Source organism: Octopus bimaculoides, chromosome 24, assembly GCF_046866305.1.
Source record: "Octopus bimaculoides isolate indiv1 chromosome 24, ASM4686630v1, whole genome shotgun sequence".
Taxonomy (NCBI): domain Eukaryota; kingdom Metazoa; phylum Mollusca; class Cephalopoda; order Octopoda; family Octopodidae; genus Octopus; species Octopus bimaculoides.
The window spans coordinates 27,686,741-27,697,882 of record NC_142951.1 but is presented as its reverse complement, the minus strand read 5'-3'; the positions used below and the strand labels follow the sequence as shown (position 1 = coordinate 27,697,882).

General features: G+C 38.3%; 1 protein-coding gene across 1 annotated transcript; it reads right to left on the bottom strand.

The window, feature by feature from the left end:
• Window positions 1-2,233: 2,233 nt before the first annotated feature.
• LOC106876404 (putative methyltransferase-like protein 24) lies at window positions 2,234-10,351 on the bottom strand (the record flags this gene model as incomplete). Its single annotated transcript, XM_089341555.1, has 4 exons — window positions 2,234-5,464; window positions 8,891-9,029; window positions 9,248-9,322; window positions 10,215-10,351. Coding segments are annotated over 4 exons (696 nt in total), but the record flags the coding sequence as incomplete, so codon positions are not given.
• Between the last annotated feature and the right edge of the window lie 791 nt (window positions 10,352-11,142).

Sequence of the window (11,142 nt, the reverse complement as noted above, 5' to 3'; positions counted from 1 at the left end):
ACCACTCACGACTAGCTAGCGCGGACGCGCGACTGCGCGTTCGGGACCGTGCTGCTTTAGTAGTACCTATATATACAACCATCGACGGAATAACAGTTATATATGCAACTTGAACATACATATCAGTACATAAATATACATTTACATATACATACACGCAGACACTTCTACACACATCCATAAATGCATACAACTTAGATACATACATACATACAACTTAGATTGGTTTCGGCCACTATCGGCTCAGGCCATGACTAACTCAATAGCACGAACTGTTACTTTTTCAAGTGTAGCACAAAGTTTTGTCAGTGAACAGATCGCAGTTTCAAAGCAACGAAAATATTTTGACACAAATCAAATTTTTGATAAAAATAAAAATGGGTGATAGCCAAGAAAATTTTAGATAACGACATATCAAAACTGCTAGTTCATTACCATATACTGGTGTTGCATTATTGATATTTGTGCGTAAATCTACAGTCAATATAAACTTTGTAAACAAAAGCAAAAAAGATATTACCAGATACTCTCATTTACTTGTTTCAGTCATTTGACTGTGGCCATGCTGGAACCACGCCTTTAGTCGAGCAAATCGACCCCAGGACTTATTCTTTGTAAGCATAGTACTTATTCTATCGGTCTGTCTTGCCGAACCGCTAGATGATAGGGACGTAAACATACCAGCATCGGTTGTCAAGCGATGTTGGGGGGACAAACACAAACACACAAACATATACGCACACACACACACATGTATACAATGGGCTTCTTTCAGTTTCCGTCTACCAAATTGGTCGGCCCGAGGCTATAGTAGAAGACACTTGCCCATAAAAGCACCCACTACACTCTCAGAGTGGTTGGCGTTAGGAAGGGCATCCAGCTGTAGAAACTCTGCCAGATCAGATTGGAGCCTGGTGCAGCCACTGGCTCGCCAGTCCTCAGTCAAACCGACCAACCCATGCCAGCATAGAAAAAAGACGTTAAATGATGATCGTGATGATGATGAATTAATATTAATTAAAATATTAAATTAAATTACAATCCTCATCATAATCATTGTTTAACGTCCGCTTTCCATGTTGGCATGGGTTGGACGATTTGACTGACGACTGGCAAACCAGATGGCTGTACCAGGCTCCAATCTGATCTGGCAGAGTTTCTACAGCTGGATGCCCTTCCTAACGCCAACCACTCCGAGAGTGTAGTGGGTGCTTTTATGTGCCACCGGCACGAGGGCCAGTCAGGCGGTACTGGCAACAGCCCCGCTCAAATGGTATTTTTTACGTGCCACCTGCACAGGAGCCAGTCCAGTGGCACTGGCAACAACCTCGCTCGAATATTTTTTCACATGCCAGAATACACCACTAAGCATAACAATGCCACCATAAGTCTACTTCATTCCCTCCAGAGTTTCTCTTACTATTACAGGGCTGCTGTTATCTCATAAACACTGTCTTAAAATTGAATGCATTGCCATAATGTTGCAGTATCTAACCATACAAAGTGGTCTAATAAATACATATTACAGAATTACTTGCAGGTAACAATCTGCAGTGCAGTATTCGTGGTACAGTTGGTTTTATCTCTAGAGTCAAGTGATACCAAGTGAGGAGGCATTGCCAGTCTCCTTTCATTTCAGTGTTGGCAATTTTCAGTCTAGTTTGCTTTTACAAGTGGCAGGGGCAGACTCTACAAAAGGCTACATCGTACTCCAGGTAGCGATATGCCAGAAACTCCTAGCCTCACTGCAATATCTAACAAAATCAAAGACATTATTTACTACATAAGTGTATAGGTGCAGGTATGGTTGTGTGGTAAGAAGTTTGCTTCCCAACAACATGGTTCAATCCCACCACATAGCACCTTGGGCAAGTGTCTTCTATTATAGCCCTGGGCTGACCAAAGCCATATGAGTGAATTTGGTAGACAGAAACTGAAAGAAGCCTGTCATATGTTTATGTGTCTCCTTGTCTTGACATCATATGATAGTAGTAAATGAGTGTCACTATCATACAAACAGTGCCATTCATCTCCAATATTCTGCAAAAACATATCTGGCCATGGGAAATATTATCTTGCTTGGAAACAGGTGAAGGTTGGCAACAGGAAAGGCACTTGGCAGTAGAAAATCTGCTTCAGTAGACTACAAAAAAGTGAACATTAAAACAATAATGATGAATGGAAACACTGATTTCTGTTGAATATAGAAAAAATAACATTTCTAACTAAATTGTAAAATTTTTTTCTTTTTTTAATATCACATTTAAAAGAAAATGTTATTAAAAAAATATTTTATTGACAAATACCAGAAACAAAATATATTCATGGTAAACAACTATGACAGCATATATTTTCATTGAAAATATTAGTAAACATTTTCAGCTAAAATGTTTATAATGTGAAAAAATTGTAAAGAAATCTTTGTTGTGTTAGTTTAACTATATTCATATATTCACCTGTGTATTTGAGTTTATATATATATATATGTTTCTATCAACAAATGCACATTTCCACTCTATTACTTTCCGTTAGTGGATGCAACCATACTGGGCCTTCTTCAAGGGATAAGTCAATTCCATTGGCCCCAGTCAACATTTTGTACATCCCATCACTACAAACCTAAGCTTCTCCTCTCATGCAAAAATTCGTTTTCCAGACAAATTATATGTATGGCAGTCATTGTAGATACGAGTTGTCTGCTTGTAACTACAGAGGCAACTAAAACGTGAGAAAAGGCATGGCAACATTCAACCAAGTCATCCTAAATTTTGAAAGATATTTGTAGATTACATGTGAGTGCGCATGTGTGTATGAGAGACAGACAGAGAAGATATGCAAGGTGATAGAAGTTAGTATGGTGTATGCACATGCATACCAACATTTGAAAATCACTCCATGGGAATCGCAGTGGAACAAAAAAGGATGTAGATGTAAGTGCAGAGGAACAAAATATCAATTACTAATCGATAAGACTATCCTGGCTGACTGCTAGAAGAAACACAAAAATTTGGCAATGGCATGGGTGGACTACAGGAAAGCATATGACATGGTCCCACACTTGTGGATTATTGAATGCCTTAAACTGCTTAATGTCTCCCACAATGTCCTGAAGTTAATACAAAAGTGAATGACAATGTGACAAACTGAACTCACAGCATGATGAGATAAGCTGGGAGAGGTTAATATCAAAGCAGAATCTTTCAAGGGATCTTTCAAGTCTGTCACCTCTCCGATTTGTTGTCTGCATACTGCCATTAACGAGCATTTTAAGAAAAATGCATGTGGGGTACCTGCTAGGCAGGGTGAAAGTAAACAACCTTTGGTTTATGGATGACCTAAAGCTATTCACTAAGACTGAGAAAGAAATTGAGAGTTTGATGACAACTGTGCAGATGATCTCTTTTGCCAAACCACTAAGTTATTTGCACATAAACACAGCAACACCGGTTGTCAAGCAGTGGTGGAGGACAAAAACACACACACACACACACATATACGACGGGTTTCTTTCAGTTTCCATCTACCAAATCCACTCACAAGGCTTTGGTTGGTCTGAGACTAAAGAAGACACTTTCCCACGTGTTTGGAAAGTAAGCTTCTTACTACACAGCCATATATGCTTAAAGTTTCTTCATATAACAAAGGAATAACCGAAAGATATTAGTCTTTTAGAAAAGACTTCCAAAGCAAACTCGGAGTCTTTAAAAAATAATCAGATCTAACATTAAAAAAAGTAAAAAAAGAAAGATCTATGCTTGGAATAAATTAGAAGAAAAAGTGAATAACCAAGGGAAGTAACCTTGGTTATTTGCACAAAAAGACAGCACCATTTTCATTCTTTCAATCGGATAAAATTCTTATTGTAAACAATAAGGTTGTGCAAAGGATTATGCTTAATAAGTAACAAGTGTATTCAACCTTTTGTAACAAGGAAAACAGATATAATACACATTGCCATTCTATACATATTTATAATAATTTTAAATATTTAACTTAGTTTGCAGCCAAATGCTGTTTTATAACAATCATTTCATTGAACATTTATTTCCCTAGGTTAATATAGATCACATAATTGAATAAAGTCACATCAGCTATCATATCATACATACCAACTGTGTAAAAGATTATCATATAGACAATACAAAGAAAGGTGTGATATTGATGTACCTGAAAAAACTATAATTGGAATGAAGGTTTAAGAATTGCATGTCCCTTTCACCTAAAATAAATCAAGTTCTCAATTACAAAAACATAAAAGGAATTTTTTTGCAAAATCTATAAATTAATGAAAGAGAAATAATTGTAATTATTCCAAGTTTCGTTAATGAGAGAATCTAACAGAATTATTAAATAAAACAGCTAACTTAATATTGAGAAACTCCAATCAGGCAATTACTCCAGTCTCTGAAGATTGCTTGGACGTTTATGAACCGTTATAAAAACATAGATGAAGATGAAATCAATGAAGGTGATGATAACTAAAATGTGTAGTAGTAGTAGTAGTAAATGTGAATGAGTATGTTCTTTTCTACTCTAGGCACAAGGCTGAAAATTTTGGGGGAGGGGGCCAAGTCGATTAGATTGACTCCAGTATGCAACTGGTACTTAATTTATTGACCCTGAAAAGATGAAAGGCAAAGTCGACCTCAGCGGAATTTGAACTCAGAACATAAAGACAAACAAAATATCGCTAAGTATTTTGTCCGATATACTAACATTTCTGCCAGCCCACTGCCTTGTGAATAAATATATTATGTAAGGTTTCTTATAATGTCATGAAGTCTGAAATTTTTAGAATAAGAAGATATGGGTGAGGTTGGGTGGGTAGTTGTAATTATTGAGGCATCCTAAAGACCAGATGTAATGTAAGTGAAATTAAATTATTCTTACCAGTTATAAAAAGAAAATAGGTCACATACCTGGATTACCAAAAACCAACCTCTACACAACGGCATTAACAAGTGAAATACTAAATTTCATAAATATTTCAGTCTTATAGTTGTTTGAGAGGCAGGTTGGAAGTAATTTTAATAAATTTGAAGTGTCTCAACAATAACAACACAAAAGAAAAGGCTGGAGTAAAAACATATACAAAGATACAAAAAGATATATATAATCATCAAACTTCAGCATCATAGTCTTCCAGGGTGTATTTGGTATTCACATAGTACAGTTCATAAGCATAAGAACGATGTTTTTTGGTGACAGGTGATGTGTATTCACCAAATGGGTTACGCCTGTAGTCAAACTTGTGAAAATTCAAAGGAAGAAGAAGAGACAGTGTCTTGTACATCTTAATATAATCGTATTTGGTTGGACGTACATTGTTCTTGTTACCTGGTAAAACTGTGTGGATTTCAAAAGCTAACTGTTTAACATTGGCCAAACTGTTGTCAGCAAATATAGTTTTTAGACAGGCCCACTCTTGATATTCAAGATCAATCTTAACATAAGAAATGATAGTCTGAAAAAAAAATATATATATATATATAAACAAAATATATATACATAAAAGTAAAAATATATAAGTAGAAATATAATTTAAAGTTTAAAATATGACATATATATATATATATATATATATAAAATTATTACAAATTAAAAGGGTAAAGGATTATCAATTTATTAATTAATAAATCAATTAACAATTAACAATTTTTACCAAGCCCATCGGTATGAAAGCACCATTATTGGTGGAGAACTTATTTAAAAGCTCATATATATTTATAAATATAATTAAGGGATCAGCAAATATTTGCTTCACCATATACCGAAGTTCAGAAATAGCAGCTAAAAAAGCTGTGGGATTCTCAACTTTTTTAGCTGCTATTTCTGAACTTCGGTATATGGTGAAGCAAATATTTGCTGATCCCTTAATTATATTTATATATATATATATATATATATTACAGACATTTTTTTTCTTTTCACAAACATTTTGTTGGATGGCCGTTGACTGTTCATGGAGTTCCTCTGCCCTTTGACGGGTCTCATTTTTTATCCTGCAGGGTGTCCAACACATCTTCCTCACCAAGCAAGCCTGGTGGGGTCGCCATTTTAGTCGCTGACGACCCGACCATGTAACAGATTGTATTGGGTTACCAGTAGCACTCTAGAGCGACCTGGCATAATATAAAATATTATCTTCTATTTCTCAATGGCATACCTTATCTATATATATCATTTTGTACTTTATTTTAATTTTTTTATGTATATCTGGAGGGGGGGGGCTGTGCGCCGTGTGTGTGTGTCAGGTCAGACTAGAGCTGCTACCAAAATGACAGTAGATGGTACAACCTGTGGCTGTTTCTGCTGTCTTGTAGACACATGCAGGAGTATGAAAGGCTAAGGGAGTAAACCCAAACAGAAAATCCGGAGAGAGGGCCCCTAAGGCAGTCGATGGGGAGGAATGATCCAAACTATCTTCTGGCAGCCCCTGCAACTTTGCTGGTTCCAAATGTATTGACCTTGTCTCTCCTGTGGACTAAATCAGTGAAGTTTGTTTGGTTTTTCGGCTCTTGGTGTTTTCTTTGTGACCATCTTTACCTTGGCTATAACCAACAGATGATCCGTGTTACAGTCTGCACTGTGGAACGATCTTGTTTGCTTCACAGTGTTGACATCATTCTTTCTGATGATGACGAAGTCAATCTGGTGCCAATGAACTGATCTTGGATGGCACCAAGAAACTTTATGCTGGTCTTTGCCATTGTAGGAGGCGTTTTCAATGCACAGGTTATTTGTGCAGAATTCTAAGAGTCTCTGGCCATTCTCATTGATTTTCTCCAGTCCAAACTGTCCAAGGCAGTTGGGCCATGCTTGGTGATCAGTGCCTACTCTTGCATTGAAATCACCCATGAGAAAGAGTTGGTCTGCCTTTGGGACGCTGTTGATCACATCCTGAAGTTCCTCGTAAAACTGAAACATGGGCTGTAACTGCTGAGGACATACGTAAGCTCGCAAGGAATGAAACCAGTATGCTCCGTTGGATGTGTAATGTCAATGTGAATACCCGTCAGAGTGTAAGTATCTTGAGAGAAAAGCTGAACATTAGCAGCATCAGTTGTGGTGTGCAAGAGAGACGATTGCGCTGGTATGGACATGTGGTAAGAATGGATGAGGATAGCTGCGTGAAAAAGTGCCACACCCTAACAGTTGAGGGAACCCGTGGAAGAGGTAGGCCCAGGAAGACCTGGGCTGAGGTGGTGAGGCAAGACCTTCGTACATTGGGCCTCACCGAGGCGATGACTACTGACCGAGACCTTTGGAAATGTGCTGTGCGTGAGAAGACCCGGCAAGCCAAGTAAGATCGTTGCCAGTGCCCCTGGACTGGCTCTTGTGCGGGTGGCACATAAGATGCACCATTTTGAGCATGGCCGTTGCCAGTACTGCCTGACTGGCCTCCGTAGGATTTTCGAGCGAGATCGTTGCCAGTGCCCCTGGACTGGCTCTTGTGCGGGTGGCACATAAGATGCACCATTTTGAGCGTGGCCGTTGCCAGTACCGCCTGACTGGCCTCCGTAGGATTTTCGAGCGAGATCGTTGCCAGTGCCCCTGGACTGGCTTGTGCGGGTGGCACATAAAAGACACCATTTCGAGCGTGGCCGTTGCCAGTATCGCCTGACTGGCCTTCGTGCAGGTGACACGTAAAAGCACCTACTACACTCTCTGAGTGGTTGGCGTTAGGAAGGGCATCCAGCTGTAGAAACTCTGCCAAATTTAGATTGGAGCCTGGTGTTGCCATCTGGTTTCACCAGTCCTCAGTCAAGTCGTCCAACCCATGCTAGCATGGAAAGCGGACGTTAAACGATGATGATGATGATGATGATGATGATGATGATGTGGTACTTCTTGCTCACAGTGAATTAACTCTACAAATAATGATGGACCACCTATCATCAGCATCCAAGGCTTTCGGTCTGGTCATCAGTGTAAAGAAGACAGTCATCCTCACTCAGGAGGGCGCAGTGAAAGGCCATATCAAGCTTGATGACAAAGAGCTTGAGACAGTGGACAGGTTCTGCTATCTGGGGTCTACCGTTTCCTCTCCTGCTTCACTTGATGACGAGATTAATGTCAGGATAGGGAAGGCAGCAACATCTTTTGGGAGGCTGACAAAACGAGTTTGGAAGAACAAGAGATTAGACATCAAGACAAAGATCAGGATTCATGAAGCATGTGTCCTCGGCATACTCCTCTGTGGATCTGAAACATGGACCTTGTACAGCAGACAGGAAAGGTGCCTCGGTATTTTCCATCTCAGATGCCTCCACAAGATCTTAGGCCTAACATGGTGCGACAGCGTTACCGATGTTGAAGTGCTGGCCCAGGAAAATCTTAACACATTACAGCTATTTTGTGTATGAGAAGACTGAGGTGGCTGGGGCATGTCAGCGGAATGGATGACCATCGAATCTCGAAGCAACTGCTCTATGGAGAACTGGCCCAGGGCATGAGACCATGAGGAAGACCAAAACTAAAGTATAAGGACCTTTGCAAAACTAGTTTGTCCAAGTGTGAGGTACATGTCAGCACCTGGGAAGAGAGGGCTGAGGACAGAACAACATGGAGGTCTGTGGTGAAGGAAGGAACTGCTTTGCTAGAGAGAGCAGCTACAGAAACAAACAAGTTGAGAAGCGTCAGCAGCGAAAGGAAAACAACAGAAATACAGAGCGCTGAGCCACCCTCTTGGTATGCAAGTAATGTGACAGAAGCTGCACTTCAATCATAGGAAGAATCAGCCATGAAAGAATCTGTAAGAAAAGTTATTCAGCTTTATAACATGACTCAGAAGAATTTAAAAAATTTAAGGAACAAATTCTCAGAATTCTCTCAGAATTACAGAATATTCAGATATTGCATATTATAGATAAAAGAAAATGCTAATTACTTGCAAATGACCATTCTGCTCAAGTAACTTTTTGAAAGTCACTGTTGTCCAGCCTTCTGGGCTGGAATCATCTTTTTTACTGAGTCCAAAGTTGTGCACATGGATCAGGTTAGACTTCTTCCTGTTAAGTTTCTTCTTTCTGTTAATATAAATATTGAGAATAGAGTGTTGGAAATAGAAACATTGTTGAGATTAGTATTTAGATACAACTTGGAGCAGGGGGGGGGGTTCAGATTCATGTCCACACAAGGATTAAAGAAACTATGGTTATGGTTAGAGAAGCAGTTGTATATTTTTGAAAAATTCCATAGAAAATGCCTCTTCATTATCGTGGAAATTAAAATCAATAGAACTTACGCAGGGTTAAATACATGAACATGGCAACCATAAATATAAGAAATGGCATCATCAAATTCAGAGTTTGCATCTGTTCTGAGAAAATAATGAGAAAGAAAAACAAATATTGTCATAAAAATATTTACACTATTGTTAAGAAAAATAAGTAAATATGTTTAGATGTTTTTTGGTTTGTTCTTTTTTTCTTGCATTTAATGAAAGTAATTAATTACAAAGAAATTATATTTTAGAAACCAGTGATGACTAACTACTCTGCTATACTCCATCCTTAGAACCATTTCCATTTCTCCTTGTCTTCCTCCAGCCATGCTCTCTCCTCTCTGCTACACTCCATCCTTAGAACCACTTTCTAAGAAAACGTACCAAAAAAGACTAATAAAACGATCATCACTAATCGCCTTTGATCACAAGTCTCGTGGATCAAAGTTGACTTTGGACCAAACAACCACAACTAGTAGAACAGTCAAGAAAATGAAGTAGGTCCTAGATGATTTGCAGTTTGAGATTCGATTAATTAAGCAAATATTTAATATAAACACAGGATGTGTGGTTAAGAAGTAACCATATAGTTTTGGGTTCAGTTTCACTGCATAGCACCTGGAGCAACTGTCTTCTATTACAGCTCTGAGATGTCCAATGCCTTGAGTATATTTGGTAGATGAAAGCTCATGGTTAAAGAATTGGGGTAGAGCAGGCTCTTGTTGTAGAGGAGCTACTCACATTTAGGAGAGAGTAAGTGACAAAACATTAATCAACTTGATTATAGAAGAAGACACTTGACTAAAGTGCCATGCAGTGAAACTGAACCCAAAATCTACGGCCACACCTGCATCTATCATATTTATATTTCAATAAATATTTTTTTCCATATAGTTCCTAACATTGTTGCTTCATTTGCCACCAAATATTAATATACTGGTGTCATAAATTCTTGTAAGGATTTATGAAGAGAAAGGTTATCACTTACCCAATAAGATAAACAATACAAGGTTTAGAAAGCCCAAAAGGTGGAGAAAGGCAGACATTCCAACCACCTGCTCCTTGATGTCCAAGTCGTTCATTCTTTTTACACCAAATTTCTTTTCTAATGAGAAACCTTTGAAGAAAACAACATAGTAATTTATTGCATTTAATGTTTTAAAATATAAAAAAAAATATAGAAAATAAAGAAGAATAGATATATATACAAAGAAGAAGAATTCTTGATTAAAGTGGCCGAAATGAATATGGAAATCAGTGGTTATCAAACTGTACCACAAGAAGTATCTCAGAATGCCATGGAATTTTAAAAACAATTTAAGCCTTGGAATATCCATACTAATGTCCAAGTGTCTTCAAAACAAATATCACTCATAATTTCGTTATACACAAGTATGATTGATAAAACAAAGTAAGCAATAGCTTTTTACACTTTTCTTCTAAATTGTTTTCTTTAGAATGTAAAGTGTGTCATTTTTGGCTTGAGCTCCACTGTATCTTTCAGGCCTACTGATGCTGGTAGACATTTGGAAGGATTGATCATCATCAATGATGATCAAACATTGTATGGGGAGTGGAATGCCAAAGAATAGACCTAATGTTTCTTTTGGGTATCATAAAAGGCAAGTAAAAGAGGTTGAGATATGATCTGCACTCCAGCCTTGTAAAACTCTCACTAGTAGCAACATCCCAGACTCCTCAAGTTCTTTCTTCTGAGGTAGCAGCTCGACTGCCTGTAAGGCACATCATATAAAACAATTAGAGCAAAGCCGTCAGGAGCCATCCACCAAATGGGAAAAAACCCTGGAGGACAGACTGGGTTGGAGGGTTGTGGCCTGAGGGGTACAAAAGTGTCAGGTGAATGGAATCTCAGTTTGACCTGAGGAAGGCTATTCAGGTGGGGGCCTGGAATGTTC